The 19151-nt window shown below is 37.0% G+C and overlaps 1 protein-coding gene across 9 annotated transcripts in view; it reads right to left on the reverse strand.

The window, feature by feature from the left end:
- Positions 1 to 241: 241 nt before the first annotated feature.
- The window catches only part of SEMA6A (semaphorin 6A), a 173904-nt gene continuing 154994 nt past the window's right edge, over positions 242 to 19151 (reverse strand). For 6 of the 9 annotated variants that reach the window (XM_039366991.1, XM_039366998.1, XM_039366992.1 and 3 more), the window contains one exon: positions 1567 to 2756. In XM_039366991.1, coding sequence (XP_039222925.1) covers positions 1567 to 2756 — 1190 coding nt within the window. Of the gene's footprint in view, positions 2757 to 19151 lie in introns of all 9 variants that reach the window. The other 3 variants (XM_039366997.1, XM_039366999.1, XM_039366996.1) reach the window with 1 other exon arrangement.

Consider the following 19151-nt stretch of genomic DNA (forward strand, 5'->3'; position numbering starts at 1 on the left):
GGATTTACATCAAAGCAACAGATATTGTCACCAAGCCTTGTCTTCTTGCGGATCAGAGGGCTGTTAATTCTGCAAACCAAAATGTGAAACTGTCGATCCTCCAGTTCTTTAGGGCAGGGCTCTCTATACTCGGCAACTTTAAGACTTATGGATTTTAATTCCCAGCATGGGAGTTGAAGTCCAAGACTTAAAGTTGCCAAATTTGGTAGATCCTTATCCTAGGGGAATAAGAAAGGGTAGAGATAAATAAATATCTGATTTATTTGAAGGAGAAGGGAAACGATTGTACATACTATAGTTCACAAATATACACAACTGAAGGTGTAAGGCACAAATTTACATGTGGGGAAAAAACAGATGTATTCTCATCAAAACAAACTCAGTGTGATAGAACTGAAAACTATGCCTGGGGGGAAACCAGTGTGCGGATGAAAAATGCACTGTGCATTTTTGTTTGTCGGTTTGCCATCTCCCATGCAAGGATGAAATGAGATGGCAGAGATCGAGTGGGTGCCTTCACAGAAAGGATCAACTACTGACAAAAATTGTGTTCATGACAGCGAGGCCTGGAAGTGGAGCGTTCAAAGAGTTTATTTTGTAAGACATTAGTATTTTAGGAAGAAAAAAACTTTAGGGAAAAATGGCACAGTGGGAGGTTTCTTCCTTGGTCTGCAACCTGACCTTAAAAGTTGGAAGCCAGCCTGCAGAATGGACTGACACTGAAGTAAGCATTTCCCTCTAGTTAGCTTTCCATACAAGACCAAGGAGTTCAAACAGAAAAGTTCAGAATTCCATCACCGACTTATTTAACTCAGTGAATTTATTGGAAAAAATAAAAGGAGTTTTAATTACTCTAGTTAATGGGGTTTCTCGTTAAATAGGCATAATTTTCAATGTATTTTGTTTTTCCTTCTGGAAAGAGTTGCTCATATGATGGTAGGCATAAGTGATTTCCTTAGGATTTAAAAAAAGACAAAAAAGATGAACAATAAATAATCATAATTACTTGCGTTAACAGTCACATGTTATTCATTAAGAGAGAAGAGTAGCAATAACCTATGACAGAGTTGTTCTTGCCCAACATGGCAAATCTGCTATAATCAAAAGGCTGTAACACTGATGGGCTTTCACAGTACCTGCATACAGTAAGAGTCTGTCATGGTTCAGTAAGAGTTAGCTTAAACAATGGGTTCCTTTTGTCTTTTTGTGAGTTATTCCTTTCTCAGGTCATTTTTTGCTTTCAAAGCACTCATTTCCCAGTTCTAGGATGTTCTGTGCAGTTAAAAGTGAAGGATCACAGTCATCTTTCGTGTGTGTGTGCTTTTGGCTCAATGTTTGCAATTAGTCTTTTGAATGAAGAGCTGTTGTATTGTGGGGGTGGGTCCTACAGTTGCAAACCATAGACTGTATGGCCCAATTCCTTAAAAATATTCCACTTTTTCCCAGAGCAGAATGTTCTTCAGCTTTGCAGTTTCTTGGTCAGTTGAAACTAGCATTGCCATTGCTGAATCCTGGTTTTTAAGGATATTCCATGATACACAGCTGTCCCCCCCCACCCCACGGTGATTATGTACATGCATCATTAGGCTTCATGGATGCTGAAAGAGGGGAAAAGGAGGGCTTGGGGGGTACATCTGGTTTTAACGATGGTGTGCGTTTCAACCCTGATCTTGTCAGCGAGTTGTATGTGGTGAGACTGGGCTGCCTAGAAACAGTCACAGTCTGACCCTGAGTAGCATGGACTTGTATGGAGTCCACTCTTTGTGGGGCAGGAGGAGGGTTGTCTCCCCTGCCAAAACTCTGATTTCTTGAAAGATGGGAGGAATTAGAAGAATTAGTGTTATTTCTTTTGAGTGTTGATGTTTGGTGATTTCTCGTAAGCGAGTTCGTGGGGTAGTTTCTCTTGTAGTCCACGTTATAAGCAGAGGAATGCATCTCCAGTCGCTTTCCCAGACTGCTCTGAGCAAGAGAGGACCCAGGGGGACCAAGAGAAGCTTCCCTCTGGGGGACTTTTGGTGGCATACTATCCAAGTTTTCCACAAGATTCACCCCGTGGTTTGGGCTTTTGCCACTGAGATGCTCTTTTATGGTTTTGTACTCGAGAGTAGCATTTTGGTCCTCCATGGCCATCTGTGCCACATCGCTCATTTTAGGCTGATCAACATATTCATGCTGATAGCTTTGCTGAGAAATAGGCAGGACTACAATGCTTGGGATGTGACTGGGGGAAGCCCTGAGAGGAAGGTCTGTAGGAATCACCGGTGATGCCATAGGGGGAATATCTTTTGTGCAGGCGTTGATGAGATTCTGGTTTCTCTCCCAGTCTCTGCTGCCACGGCTTGGCTTCCTCTTCTGCTGAAGTGTTGGGGTGGACTCTGGAGTAGGTAGAGCAGCCAAGTCCAGATGATGTTGGTCAGCTTTGATGAGCATCTTGGCTGTGCTTCCCGGAGTAGCAAGCTTACCGTTGTGCATGAGAGGGGTGAGAATGGCTTCAGGCTTTGGCTCTTTGGACTGAGTGTCTCCAAAGAGACCACTGAGCTTGGTGACACTGTTCATTGAGCCTCGACGAGATTGGACCAGCTCCTTCTCCTTCCTCTGCACAATGGTCACATCTCGACGCCGATGGTCACAGATGCAGTACACTATGATCCCCGAGAAGACAGCTCCCATGACAAAGGCAAGAATGACTGCTATAGCCAGGAGGGTGACAGGCACCAACTGATCATGCCCTTTGAGATAACTCTCACGGATCACTCCTGCAACAGATATCACAAAATGGTAAGCAGAAAAGTACATGCTCAAATAGAATGATTCACTTTAACAACACTACAACAATACACTAGATGCCGCTCTGGTGCTCTGGCAGAATAACTGGTTTGGATTATATCATATTTGGTAGAAAATTCCTCAAACGGTACTTTAATGTCTGTAGTTACTCTGGATTTTTGCCAGTATGTTGTTCCTCTACTTTCCATTAATTGGCCAGGAGCCAACCATGGGCTCTTCTGGATAGGATGGAAATTCATGTATCCAAAATGTTTTAGGAGATCTGCACTGAACAGAGTTATGACTAGATGATCTGTGAGGTCGATTTCATCTCTGTGATACTAGAACTATATTGTGATCAACATTTGCTTAACAATGTCATCATATTTTGCATTATTTGAATATATGTAGTAAAAATCTACACTGCTATAATTACAGGTAAAAAAAATTGCAGCAGAACAACAATGAAGCTGATTATCTTGGATGACAAGGTTTTACAGAAAGCCCAGATTTTTTGTACATAATTAATTAGAATAATATTTTAATGAATCTGGTGTTTCATTACTCACTATGAAATTGAACTGTTGTTCTTTTATACAAGTGTCATGAAAGATGCATGGTAATGTAAATTTTATGATTTTAGAAGCTGAAATGTTTTTTTAAATAAGACCAATTTTAATATTAGTTCTCTGTGGAAATTAGTATGCTGCAATAAGAAATTTAATATTTCATATAAGGACTAATTAGCTAAGAATAAACCTGAAGAATAAACTTCTCTAACTTTCTCACATTCAGGTATCTCCAACAGAGTTAAAAACAAAACCAAGAAATACACATAATTTAAAACACAACAGTAAAATCAATACATTTAAAATCTAATTCAGAATCAGTATCAATGCAATAATTAAGTCAAAAGTTTAGTGATAGAAATATGTTTTTGAATGTCTCTCTCTTGGGGAGAGCTCTTCTAAGTCCATGAGTCACACCTACCAGACAGCCTTGTTAGAGGCAAACCACCTCTTATGGGGAAATAACAGACACTCCTGGGAATTGTTATGAATGGGTCTAATCATTTAAATTCATCACCTCATATACCGCAATAAATCCCATCATATTAAGCATGCATGTGATGAAAAAAGATCTTTGTCTTGTTTCTCCTTGGTGGAGAAAAATATGCTTCCAATGCACATATTTTGATAATAATAATAGTAAAAAAAACTAATGTTATTGTATTGAAGGATCCAAAGAGGCTGTTCTGGAATATTGTTTTAGATTTTTAATACAATGGGATTCTCTTTAGCGTATTACTTTTACATCTATAAAACATGGTGAACTCATTATTAATGGACTGTTTATTCATTTTACCAAGTAGGGCCACTGCAAGTGAAGCTGAAAGAAAATGGAGTGCAGGATTCCATAAGCTCCATTCTGCTCCCTGTCCCTTCTCATTTTTTTAATGTTCCCAACTGCACTGGTTGCATTCAAGTAGATATTAGACCAACATATGTCTGCAATGTCTTAATTTGGATTTTTGGATTGGACAAAGAGTTTGAATTGATGGCCGAATTGGACTATGCAAATTCTACAGCTTTAAGTTTAATCCACTCCTCAGATTAATCTCATAGGTTAAAAACAGCTGTACCCCAGAATCACTTTCTAAATATGACCCAATAAGAAAGGCTGGATCCAATGAAAAAAAAAACAATGCTCCAAGATCCAATTCAACAAGGCAATTCTGAAGGGTTCATAGCTGATGAAAAGTCACCAAGTAATCTCAGATTAATGATCCTAAGGAAACAGCTGGCATCATGTACAAATCAACCGTATGCTCTAACTGAATATAGGAATATAGTATGATTTTGTTCATTTTGTAAAATATCATTAGCTTCACTATGTTCAAAAATATTAAATATGCCATGGTGCTTGACATTTCTCACTAGTGAAGTTATTAAAGTAGTTGAAACAAAAAGAGCTTTACAACGTCTACGGACTTGACAAAATGGATCTTTAAAAAAGCAGACAGCAATGAGAGGCAAGGACTGTTCAAACTCATTACAGACTTGTTTCTGAAATCACAAATAGAAATGGCAACATACCAATAAAACCCTTGATGTGTAGATTTTCTAAAAACAGATTTTAGAGAAGGGTAGATGATAGTAGAAAAGCCAAATAGAAGACTAGTTTAGGGTCAGGCATTGGTGAATGGAAACAAACAAGCTTGTCTTTGTCAAATTATAGGACAGATGACTAATACAAATGGGGTCATTCTTGTAGTGCCATTTTTGCAGTGTAACCCTCCAAATGAATCCAACTTCCCAGCCAAGGCAACCAAAACATATCTGGGTAAAGGCATTGGATTAGAAAAAGTTGCCATTTGCATCTTGATGGTGAAACTCTACTTATCTCTACAAAAGGCAAATCTGGGCTAGAGTTTTGCCAAGGAGTTTTCCTGTCTTTTTTCTTTTGGCTGTCACTGTTGAGTCTTGGTGACTATATGGACTAGTCCCTGCAGTTTTGTTGACAAAATTTTGGAAGTGGTTTTTTCTTGCCAGCATCCTAGGACTAAGATGGAGTGACTGGCTCAAGGTTATGCAGCTGGCTTTGTTCCTAAGATGGGACTAAAACTCATAGCCTCCTGGTTTCTAGCCTGATGCCTTAAGCACTACAATAAATAATGTTAAGGCTTAGTGGGAGAAAAATAGAGTTACCTTTACAAAATGGGCACACCAGCAGCATAAATAACTATTTGTTACTATCAGTGATGTTTGATTCGCTTTGCTTCAGTCTACTCAAAATATTTTTATTACCTTATATTATATACCGTATATGCCGGCATACAAGGCGACCCGGCGTATAAGACGACCCCCGTCTTTGTCGCCAAGCCGCATTCCTAGAACGTCGTCTTATACGCCGGAAACTACCAGTATTTCCGGCGTATAAGATGACTCGGCATATAAGACGACCCCCGTCTTTGGCGCCGATATTAGCGCTTGCGGAAGTCGCCTTATACGCCGGCATATACGGTATGTTACATACATGTCAACAAAATAGTACCAGATGTGCCTATTATTTTTGTGATCACATATTTACTAAGGGTAACCTTTTGTCTTCCCATTTGCAGTACTCCAACAACAACCCCACTGACTGGATAAAGTGGCCATAGTGTGGCTTCCACAGCAGGGATCTGTCATCTTCTCCTTGTTGTTGAATTTAATCTGGAGAAGACGACAAGACAGCCACCTTTCTTCCAGTCTTTGCAAATGCTGGCTTCCTTAGAAATGGGAGCAAAATTCGGTAAGTGAAATACAATGGGATTTTTGGAAGGGATGGGGAGGAAGCCACTAATTAAGTGTATAGCATTTCAGTGATTGTAAGTTCTGACCAGAAACTGTACATGAAAAGTACATGTCTAAATAACATGGCAGTTATTTTTAGCTTCCCAACTTGGAATGATGCCTGCTGTAGTTGGTTAGGAAGTGTCTCTTATCCACTTTCCTTACAACTCCAGACATGGCAGGGAATCTCTCAGGGTGTCGGTCAATTCGGCAGCTGAGTCACTCTATACTAATTGCATCGCTCCTTTTGTTTATAATGAAAAAAATAAAATTCATTCATAAAGTGACAGGTTTTATTGTGTTTGAAACATATCCCTGTAGGCACCGTAATTTCATTTCTGAAATAGAGTCAATAAAGGTCTTAGCATTCCATTGATAACAGGACTGGGCTCCGATCACATTGTTTGCCTGAAATTACTTTTTGTCAGGGAAATGCCATATTAATAGGGAATTTTTCACACTTCCCTTCCTTCCCCATCCAGGATTTTCTATACTGTAAATTTAATACAGATTTAAGTCTTATTATAGACAAACAGGAAATGAAATTGAGTATTTTAGTTAAATTGAAAAGAATGTAAAGCTTTTTAAACATTGTAAAACCCTTCTGATATGGCTGAGATGAAATAAAACATGGTCAGTGTTTATTTTGGGAGATCTGAAGGCATCTGTTTATTTTGGGAGAGCTCTTGGCAGCTGACATTTATTAGATTTAGATTGGAATATGCGATTATGGCTCATTGCAGATTACTAGATAATTTTAGTTCATCCCAGTTTCATTAGTTCTTTTCTGAGTATAGTATTCCTCTAAGGATATAAAAATAAGACAGTGCTCTTGTAACTTTCCTGTCTAAGTCCTAGTGCTTTCAGACACGGCTAAGAATCTGGATGACCGCTAGATGAAAACAGATTTTTTTTTTGCAAATCTCTTTGTCATTTAGTGATCAACTTGCCATTCAGTTCTGGTAGCTTTAGCAAACGTACAAAAAATAGTTTCTGGATGCTGGATTTCTGCGTACAGTTCTAGGAAAAATTATTTACCCTCTTTCACATTGTCTGAGTTTTTTTGTATATCTTTGCTATTAAATGCCATCAGAACTTCCTATGGGCCCTATAAAGGAAATCTGAGGGATTAAATAATACTAAGGATAAAGGTCCTGCTATCATTTCCTGTACTTTGTAAACAATGTAAACAAATCCAACATGCCTAAGTGGAAAAAAAGATTTTTTTTTTTTAGATTTAGTAACTTATAAGAGCAATAACTACAAGCAAGCTTTTCCCACAACTGTGATTAGTCTCTCATATAACTGCATAGAAATTCTGGTCTTTTCCTCCATGGTGAAGTGCTCAGTAACATTTCAGTCTTTTCTAGTATGATCCACCTTGTTTTAGGTCCTGTCACAACATTCTTTGGGCTTTAGATCTGAATGTTGTCGACCATTCCAAAAACCTGTATTGACCTTATTCTCTTAGAGATGTGTATGTATGGGTTGAGACCTTTGTCTTGCTATTATGATCCATTTTTCCTTTGGTTTCAGGTCAAGTGGACTGATATTTCCTGTACAATTCGCTGATACAAAGCAGAATTCATGCTTCTTTCAATGATTTCAGGTCATTCAAACCCTGAGGCAGCAACGCACCCTCAAGGCATGACATGCCACTTTCATGTTTGACAGCTGGTATTAGAACCTTATTATACACTGTCTGTTTTTCACTAAATCTTGTGACAGTCATGTGGTTGGAAATGTTTTTTCTTTGGTTTGTCCTAGGAATGCTCTTCCAAAAATCTGGTGTGTCATCCTGGTGCTTTTCTGACAAACTAAGATGAACATTGCTGTTCTTCTTTGGGAGAATAACTCTGTTTAGCTCCTCTCCAATATTTATCCCATTTTTACCCTCTCTCATGCACACAGACTTTAGCTAAAGTAAGGGAGTGCTACAGATTCCTGGAAGTTCTTCTGGAATCTTTTATTATTTCCTGGATGAGTTCTGGTCTTTTTATTATGATTCATTTTACAGCACAGCTGCTCTTGAGAAGGTTCACATTGTCCCAAATATTCTCTCTTTGAAGAATCTATATTGGACTGTGACTGTGGATTGAGGGAAGCCCAGAGTTTCAGAACTTTTTTACAGAAATTTCTTGGGAGCAGTGTATGAAACACCTCAAGAAATCTGTAGGGTGAAAATTTATTTGTTATGACAGGAGCTAAAGTTTGTGAGAATTATGTAAAACAGGTCTCAGCCGAATCAGCTGTACTGATTGATGTGCTGACACAACTGGCCTTGTTTTCCATTTAAATGAATTGTTCGAACTGGGATGGGGAATAATTTTTTCATATGGGTTCAGAACATGTTGAATGACCAGTGTTATCTGTCCACTCAGACTCCCTGGTTAGAATCAGTAAGACCCACAGATTTCTGATAATGTTCAGGGTCAAGAAATGCAAACATTCAGAAGATTCCTAAAAGGGAGAATATTTTTATAGATCTGCATTGTTATATAAAAATGCTGCAAAGGAACTGCCTCTTAGCTAAAATTACTAATCTGTCTCTATGGAAAACAATGAAAAGCATATGCTTTGCACACAAAAGTCCTAGGTTCATTGTCCAGATCCATTCTCTTTAGCTAAGGATTGGAACTCTGACCAACTGCTATTATAACTGTAGACCAATCTTCCCTAACCTAATACCCACCGGAGACGTTGACAGAATCTGGCTTCTAATTTGGGATGTTAGTTCAAAGCAAGGTATGTGGACCTAAACATATTGAAGGTAGATAATATTGAACCATACAAGTTAAAGATCAGCTTATATCTCTCTTTTAATGAATCTTTAAAAATGAGATAAGATGGACTAGAAGCCTGGAAGGTATTAAGGTAGTTAGTCTCCACAGATATGAGGCTACTGAAAGGCAACAGGTTGTCTAACTATTCTGAACACAGATTAGTACATCTGAGAAGAGTTAAAGTTTAAAAGCCTGGCAGAGGATGGAACTGTTTCACGCTTCTCTGAAAGAAAGCCAGAAAACTGTGGAGTTGTATCTAGAAAATAAAGCCAGAAATTAAATTTCTGCTGCTTTATTAGCAGATTGCTCAAATGCCTTTCTTGCATCTAGTGTCAGTCAATAAATGGGCTGTTGACTTGCTTAGAGAATTGTTTGTGTTTGGCAAATAGTTTGAGCGGAAGCCATCTTTTGAACAAAGGCCTATTGCTTGGTATAAATGAGTTGGAGTAGGACTGGAAGAACAACATTTGCCAAGGCTTTTGTTATCACTATGTTTTTGGATTAGCTAATGACACTGATACTCTAAGCTATTTTATTTTAGGTATTTATTCCTTTTTCCTCTGTCTTTTTGAAAGCACTCTCCTGTGTTCAAGGAAAAAATAAACAAATGATAGAATCCTGGAAACTGTTTCAGAGCTTGGGCTTTAAATAGCTCAGAGAAAAATGTAAGCCAGAAATTCACTAAGGCATTAAGTTCTGGATCACTTTTTCTGATGAACACCATTATTATTGTTCACAGAATAAGACTGCATATGTGCTGAATATGTAAAGGGAAGATGAGATTAAAGGGCCAGTTCCTATTCCCCAATCCCTCAATCACCCAGATTATAAATTGTAAGACATTATATCATCAATAAGCATAACTAGAAGAGAGATGGATCCCAAAGACTCTAATTTATAGGCATTTATTTTAATATTTGAAATGAACTTAAAAACATCCATAAGATTGGGAAACCTACATAAACTATTCTTGTTCTAGATGCTGAAATGAATGTCCAATGATTGAAGGGAGAGCATGCTATCACGTCTATGCATGTGGATTCTGCACATTTAGAAGCTTTATAGCAGGGGTGTCAAACTCAATTTCATTGAGGGCTACATAAGCATTGCGGTTCCCCTCGGGGGGCTGGGTGGGTGTGGCCAGGGTGGGTGCGCCTACTGGGTGAGCATGGATGGAATGGGTGTGGCCTACTGGGTGGACATGGCCAGCTCTACATCGTTTGCATCAAGGGTGCCTATGGGGGCCTGGGCAGGAGTGGGACAGATCTGAGGGTCTCTGGCAGAAAGGGGTGAGACCGGGGCAAGCGCCAAGGGATGATCCATTTCTTCATTCCTCACAAAGGGTGACACCTCCCCAGCATGCACCCAGGGGGCGGGGCTGATGTGGCAGGGGCTGGTTCCTCGCTGTTTCTAGACAGCCTTGTGGAGCTAAGACTGAATGCGTTTCAGCATAGATGGCCACCACAAAATTGTACATTGGCTCCCGGCCGGCTTGGGCCAAGGCCAAGGCAGCAGGGGGCGTTCCCTCACTGTTTCCAGGATGGCTTCGCAGGCCACATGAAACCATTTCACGGGCCACATCCGGGCCCCGGGCCTTGTGTTTGACATCTCTGCTTTATAGCCTCTGTCTATATATAACCTGGTTATTGATAAATGGGATTTTAGGTAGTATGTACTTGCTACCAAGATCTACTTACAGTGCTTCCCTGCCCCCATATATATATAGTATTCAATGACATACACTTTTTGTCATGGAAAGAGGTTAGGCAAGCTTTCCTGAGACAAGCCTAAGGTTTTTTCCCAGTTACTGAAGGGAAGGAATGATTCCACTCTGCTGCAATCTTGCTTAGACGAAAACTGGAGATTCCACTGACCTTTGTGTTTCCTACATACAAGCAACAAAACAACACTAAGCATAATTTATCCTGTTGTGAGAACAATGGATATATAATCATGGATCTGTGTCCCTCTTGGCACATTAGAAATGTTACTGGTAAAGGCAGACACAACTGATTATCTCAATTGTTAGCTGGATGACAGTTAAAAGAGACACAATGGAACCACCATTGCTTTGTAGGCACATATTCTCTCACTTGCTCTGAGTATTTTAAAGATTTCATCTGAGTGCAGGGGCATGCCCTAGAAATGACATGTGTTTAATTGATAACTATATTGGTTGCACTTTGATCAAGAAGAAACTTAAAGAAAAATAGAATGAGAGCTATAGTTTTAAAATAAATTTTGGTAGAGGTAATTTATTCTATTTTTGGAGGTAAAACCAGCGGCTTCTTTACATGAGTCTGTTTTTAGAATGAAAAAAGAAATCCCACAGGTTTGTTTTGTAAAACACTGACATTCGATGCATGTTTTTTTTTAAATTCCTTCTCAGTCCTCAAACTTCATTTTTCTAGTATTTTATGATACCTGGGAAATCTTCAGAATGGATCACAAACCTCATGTGAATGCTAACAGACTATAATTAGAAGTATTTAAATCGCTTAGCTATTTGACCTTGCAGCAAAAATGTTGTATCTATACAAAAATGAGAAATATCTAATTTGGAGTATAGCAATTCAGACGGTTTGCTAGTATTGTAGCATCCCAGATCCTGACATTCCCTTCCTAATATCTGTGGCAAAATTTGAGCAATATGATTTTTATTCCTCCTCTTCCTCCCCAAGTGTTATAACTCCATTCAAGTTAGAATGGAAGATACCTTTGAGGGACATTCCATCCCACTATTATTCTAAAATCCTTCTCTGAAAAATGCAAAGAAATAAGGCATAGAATTTCAACTCCACCTCTTTGGAAATATTATTATATCATTACATGGTCTCTGTCACCTCTTGGAAGTTCCATAAGACAAACTACACAACCATATAATAAAAGGTAATTTTTATAACTGCTGTAAAGGAGACCAGTAGCAATGTATTAGCATAGATGGAGTTAACTGGGACATGGTCCTCCTTGATTGCCCCAAAAGGGTTTCAATCTGCTACTACTGATAAAATGGGCAGTGTTCTAAGGAATGGCCACCTGTATTTTAGATCCATAAAGGGACATGTCTCTCCTGGCTGTCAAGGCCTCTCAGGAGACAACACGTGGATGGTGCTTCTTTGAGGGAGAAGGTAATTCTGTCAGGTCTGAGGGAGGCTATGATCTCTCTCTCCAAGAAACCATTGTTGGTTCCCTCAGATTCCATCCATTCTCCAGTCCTCCCATTTGTTATTTTCAACAGCATCTTCTGTACTTTTCACTTATGTAATACATGCCTTGCTCCCATTCATTCATAGTCTGGGGAAACCATCTCTTTTTAAGTAACAAATAGGATCTGTGGCTTATATTCTCTTTATGAATAATTTTAAAAAATAAAAGAAATACTCTTGAATATAATTTTAACCGGATAAATTTTAAGTACTTTGAAACAATTATCAATATGCAATAAATAAGATTTTAATTAGATAATTAAATTAATCATAATATTACACATCCATATTAATCACTGAGAAACACAAACCACAAAAATGCTAAAATAAAAACATATTTAAACATCTTCATGAGTTGGATGTGGAAATAAGCAATTTTAATCTTTTTTCCAAATAAATCTGGGAGCTATGATTCAGAAGAAAAAACTGGATACTCCAAACAGCCCAAGAAATAGATGAATTATTGTCTGTATAAATATAGCTTGCATGTAAATCAGTTAATATTAAGCATATTTAGAACTCTTTTATTTATGCACTGTTAGCTCCCTTTCCTAAACTAAATTATTTGCTTTTAATTTTATTAATTGGAAGTCACATGCAATGCTTTGGAGAATAGACAGTTGCTCTGGCAGGACATGTTTACCTTTTATTTCTATATCCTTTCTGAGATATAAATTGCCTGGGTGAAGCTGTTACTGGGGGGAGGGGCTGGGAGAGGGGGGAAGGCAAGTATAAAAACTGTCATGTGTGCTGCAGAAATAATAGTTGTTTTGGAGGAAGGGAATAAAAGATAGTTAAGCTACATTTTCTTCCTCAACTCAACTTTGCCATTACTTTTATAAAGAATTTTCATGACTTATGGTTTAGTTCAAAATAATTTTTCCAGTGGAACTGGAGACATAAATATTTGGAAACAAGATCATGTCTTACAATGACCGTACTTAATAATTTTAAGCGTCTAAAGGCCGTAGATGGTGCATTCTCTTGTGGAAAACCTTGACTCTGGATATCCAAAGGGCATCTCCTAGGTGTTTTTGAGGGCTTCTTTAGATCATCTGAATGTTGATGAGGATAGACTTGTTTTGGTACAAGGGTTGGTTTTGTTTTCTTGAAATGAGGTTGCCTTAATTTTTTTTTTTTTTTATGGATTTTACATGCAGGGCTTTTTTTGTCATAGAACGCCCAGAATGGAGTTCCGGCACCTTTTTTGGATGGAACCTTGTAGGGTAGGCAAGGTAGGTTGTATGACATGTGTGAGTTCCGGCACCTTTTTTTTTTTTTTTTTTACAAAAAAAGCACTGCATGTTTGTATACACACACATACACAAAATAGTAGGAATTGTATCCCACTGTGCTATAGCAATAGGGAATAATAAAAGAGGCAATTCTGTATAAGGACTCACAATCTTAAGTAAGGAAAGTTTATGGCTCATTTTATCTCATATAGTAGATATATCTATAGAACAGGGCTTAGGATACCAGAGTTTATATGCATGCCTAAATTCTTCACAAAGTTGAACTACTTTAGTTTGGAACCATATTAAACATTGAATCTCGCCAATGCCAATACTGTTCAGCTGTCAAAATGTGAAGAGAATTGCCAACAGCGAGTATTTGTGTTTTGCTAGACTACTGTGGTATATGCCTTCTAAAAATGAATGGGAGATTAAAAAAGGCTAAATGAAACTAACTTATATTTGTGAGACCTGTTTTTCTTATTATAGTTCTGCATCCAGATGTCAATTTAAGTCTAATAACTAAGTAAAAATAAATACATATGGATATAATTTAGCCTTTAAGATGTATCATGAGCATCTATTCATTATCACAATGATGCTAAATGACAAAATATGTATTATGATATCATGATGCAAGCTCTGGCCTTTCATATTAAATTGCAATGACACAAGCAAATACCTAATTGATGGAGTTGTCACACATTTTGTCACTTGCTTTTCTTCTGTTTTGTAGACTCTTATGTGTTGGGTCAGATCTGAGGAGATTCAAATTTTAAATTTCAACCAAACGGCTAGCTGGATGACTTTGGGACATCATCCTTTCTCTTTCTGAAGGAAATATAATTATAAAAGCCATATAATATATGCATGCATATATATATTATATGTGTCTACTCTGAGGGTGACTCTGAAGTGAGTTTCGCCGAGGGTTGGGACTGGGGGGTTCCTGGGGCAGCTGCTGGAACTGAAGCAATGAAACTGTGCATGCTCCATCACTGGAGGGTTTCAAAAAGAGACTGGACAACCATTTGTCTGAAATGGTATGGTCCCCAGAGGGTTGGATTAGAAGACCTCCGAGGTCCCTATTATCCTATATTATTCTATGTACTCACCCTAAATAAGCTGACTTATTTACATTAGTTTGTCTAATTTGAATATGGACTGCTGATTGATGGAATGCTCTGTAATTGTGTAGCCTATGGTATAGTCTTTGTCTTGCTTTCTTCATCTTCACAATCAATTGGTATGGGTATATTTCTGTCCTCATAGTAAAGCCATACTGTATATACTGTTGTAGAGTACTGCTTTTAGGCAAGATTTATGTCAGTTTTCCATATTGTCAAATATAACTGTTTTTCTATTGACTCATATAAATGTTTTGTTTCTAATCTATTTTTCCACTTTGGCTTAAATCTCTTACTTAAAAATAAACCTTTTATGACACACATGAAGGATGTTTACAAGAACTGGGCAGTTATTAATAAAAAATATACTGAGGAAAAAGGACACGATAGGGTGTTATTTAATTTAAACAAACTTCGGCTTCATTATAAACAGTAAAGACGTGTCTTGATCTGAAAGAGGATGTAGTAGGTTAAAATATAAGATAGTTCATGCAATTTGATAAAAAACAAATATGTATAAATTATTACTTGGATTCTAATTATAGATCCTTGCCAGGTATTGAAGAAACGGCGGAAACAGAGACACAACAGCACTAATTCTGCTCTGTTATGCTACTTGGAAATCCCAGCACCTCAAGTGTGAGAAACTCACTGCTGTAAAATCCACCAAACAAAGAAGAAAATCTGCCTTCTTCTTGAACATATTTTCACATATTCAAGGGTTTGCTTTTGATGTTGGTTGTCAAAATGGTTTACTAAAATCAGAATGACTCCAGCTGCACACATCTTAAAAATTAGTCCTAGTTCCTTGGCCTTCAAAGATGGAATTGATTATAAAATTGCCATTTGGCCTGATAGACTTTATTTGGTCCTTTTATCAAGTTTACATAACCTAAATGGGATGCAAAGTATTCAGCTGACCTTGGAAATGTTATTTCCAACATCCTTTTAACTGAAATCCATAGTGACTTTAAAAATCATAAAAAATAAAGATATTAATACACGACTTGGTTAGCAGTCATTAACAGATATTATGCAGACATTTTTTTAAATATTCTTAAATACAGAAATGGAAGTGAAATTTACTAGTGCAAAAACCCAAGCATAAGAAACCCAAGAAAAGGAGTAAGAAATACCTTTTGCCTCTTTTCAGATATATAGCTGCTTGGAAGATTTGACTATCATCTTTTTCTGCATCTTCGTTAAAAACACCTTTGTTTTATTAGTTCAGCCTCCTTGGCACGTAACATTTTCCATACAACTTTAAGAGAGGAAGGAGAGTACCACCAAATATGGTACTCTATGTGCAAATATAAGTTTGAACACCTAATAGATTTTTTAAAAAGTTGTCTTGTTCTCATCATACACACAAACCACACACACTGAGGAGATTGTGTTTCTTTTTGTAAGTTAGAAGAGTTTGATTTTAAGCTACTTTTTTATGTCTACTTTGCTGCTGTTATGAGAACTAATTTGATCTAATGATTAAGGCACCAGGCTAAAAAACAGGAAACTGTGAGTTCTAGTGCCATCTTAGCCACGAAAGCCAGCTGGGTGGCCTTGGGCCAGTTCCTGTCTCTCAGCCCAACTCACCTCACAGAATTGTTGTGGGAAAAATAAAAGGAGAAAGGTGTGTAGGATATGTCTGCCACTTTGACTTATTTGTAAAAATAGTAAGAGCAGGATATAAACAAATACATAAATAAATTTACAATATTGAAAAAATGGGGAAAAGATTGAAGAAGCTGTTTGAATGTTACACAAACTTCATAATATTTATTACTATTATGGTTATGCTCCATTTCTCAGACTTTAAATGTGCAAGGGACTGTAAATAATTTTGGCTTAGCTATGAACTTACCTCAAATTGTGTCCTCATTTGTAAAATAATATTTTATTTTAGTGGATTGCTTCTTATAAGGTCAAATGAGACTGGAGCCCCAAAATAATTCCACTCATGAGTCTAAATCTCTTATTTGAAGAGTAAACTGTAAAAAATGAGCTAACAGAGCCAAATGGGAGAAACACTGTGACTATTTAACCTCATGCTTTGAAAGAAATTATCAAGATTATTTTCACCAAATATAACTTTTTTAATCAATTTCAGAATTGATTTTTCAAGCATACAGAAAAGCCCAAATCGTTTCATTGTTTGCATGATGGGAGCAGTACAACTTTAGAAAAAACAACAACAACAAAGTTGGACCTGGATTTATGCTTGAGTTTCTTCTTAAAAAGAACAGCTTAAGAAATCTACACTGCGAACAGCAACCGAAGAACACAATATATATCAGGAATTTCTAATGAAGAGAAAAGGGTAACAGACAAGGGACAGTAGACAACAAAACAGTAATGACTTGTTATTGCTGGAGAATATTATTCTACTTTCTATCTTTACATTCTTTCAGTTAGTAGGATATCTAAACACGGCAGTTAAATACTATTTTATAGTAAACAAGAGTTGAGCCTTGGAAATTCCACAGGAATGATTTTCTGTTATGGAAGCAGGCAGCGGGAAAGACTATGTACAATGGTAGCAGGAGGGGAAGGTTAGATTGCTATGTGAGAAATACAAGCTTTAATAAAAAATGAGGACAGACAGAAATAAAAGAACACTGCAAATTCTGCAAAAAGCAAAAACCGAATCAAAACAACAAATAAAACAAAAAGCATACTCCGGAAAAGTATGTGATAGCAGAAGTTGTAAATTTTTGCCAATTCAAATAAGCAGCATTGTTGCATAATGGAAGGGATTTTTCAATGGTCAAAATTCAAACCAGAAAGAAGAAAGGCAACACAGAGTTTATATGCTATATATTGATCTCTTTGTTTTTCATCTTGCCAAGAATTGTGTGAAGCCTTCTCCCAACAGCACTTCTGGAGTATATTTAGCGACTAAAGCTGCAGAGTGCACAAATGTCACATTCCCATGAGTAAAATCCATTTAATTAGCCCCTCCTTCTCAAGATAAATTCCCATGAGATGTTTGCGTAGAATTGAAAAGCTGAACATATGGATGTGACATCATCAAGGCATCAGTGGCATTGGAAACAAAGCAGCAAGTGACTGAAGAATTAGTACAATTAAAGGCATGTCATTTTTGAAGTGTGTGAAACAAAGTAAAGGAAAGCACCTTTCACAAGAATAACAAAACAAAATGAACCAAATCACCAACAAAGCATTTTGCAAATCAAAGATTCAAGGCATGAAAAAAAAAATATTTGCAAGAAAATAAATCCCCAACCAAATTAAACACACACAGAAGATTAAGCATAACACTCTCTTTAGAAAGTGTTTAATGTCTCTTTCCTTTGCCCTTGAACAAGGAATAAGCTGCAAGTGATTTGGGGTGTGCAACATATTGTTTGTTTTGTTGCAAATGGATCTGAGGTGGGCAAAGGAAGGAAGAAGAGCACAGAGATATGTGATAATGGTAAACAACCATGCAGACACCTCTGCCACCATTGTTTGCTTGCTTTAACGTGTACAGACTGCTTCCAGCTTTGTTAATATTCCTAATTAGACCCCAAAGATTCCATGGTATTTAAATAAGCAAGTTAAGTTCTGACAAATTCCCTCTGGTAATTTCATTCAGAGAATTTCAAGTCAAAATAATTATGATCCAATCAGCTTTCCACTTATGATAAATTGATCAAAGACTTGGAATTTGGAAGTGAAAAGTAAATAGCCTGTCCATTAAGACAACTGCTGTAATATATATATATATATATATATATATATATATATATATATATATATATATATATATATATATATATATATATATATATAAAAACCACATAGAACAAGATGCTTTTATCAATTTTCTAACTGTTATCTTTTAAATGTAGAGACTGAGCAATTGGTTGAAGCTACCTGTTAAGAAGCATTACTGAATTGGTGAGGCAGATTATTTTCATGATCTGAGCATTTTTGATTCTGTATCATTCCATTTGAAAATTAGCAGTTTCTTTTCATTAAGAGTAAGGTTGAAGTTAGTAATTGATGCATCCAAAAGCCCCCTTTTGCCATTAAATACTTGCTCTTTCGTGACTACCCCATTCTAGCTTTTAATGAAAAATATTAATCACATAAGATATACTGCTGCCTTATGGATTACCTGCCTGAAAAGGAATATGCTAATGTACCTGATAATTCACTTAGTGGACAACTTAAAGAGCTTAAAAACTTAATACAACTCTGAAACTGAAATTTAAAAAGCCAACAGAGAAAAGACCCCCTCTGCTAAATTAACTACAGATAAAGAAAAGCCCAACTAAAGTGGCATTTTACTGTAGCCATTCATCAGCAACTCTGTTTAATTCCTTCAAGCACAATCTGCTCAGAAAATTTCTTTCAAAATGAATGGAGACACTTCAAGCTGAATATCATTTCAGTTGAATTTGAATCATGGAAGCTCTTGTAGATTGCACCTTTAATATCAAATGATTTTTTTTAATGTTACTTCATGGGTTGAACTTGCTTTGCTGCTTAAACTAATTAAAAATCAAAAGTACTTTTACTCCACTGGAAGTGCAAGTGGGGATTAATGTAAAGCCAAGACTTATATGTTATCACCATCACTGTTTTCATCACTATTACTATCTGAGCTTAATTAAACCTTCCAATCTTGTATAAAGACATGCTCAAACCTATAATCTTGCATTTGTTTTGTGTGGTTTTTCATTGCCACTGAATG

This window comes from Crotalus tigris, unplaced genomic scaffold (assembly GCF_016545835.1).
Source record: "Crotalus tigris isolate CLP2741 ecotype Arizona unplaced genomic scaffold, ASM1654583v1 scf7180000020518.712944, whole genome shotgun sequence".
NCBI classification, from domain to species: Eukaryota; Metazoa; Chordata; class Lepidosauria; order Squamata; family Viperidae; genus Crotalus; species Crotalus tigris.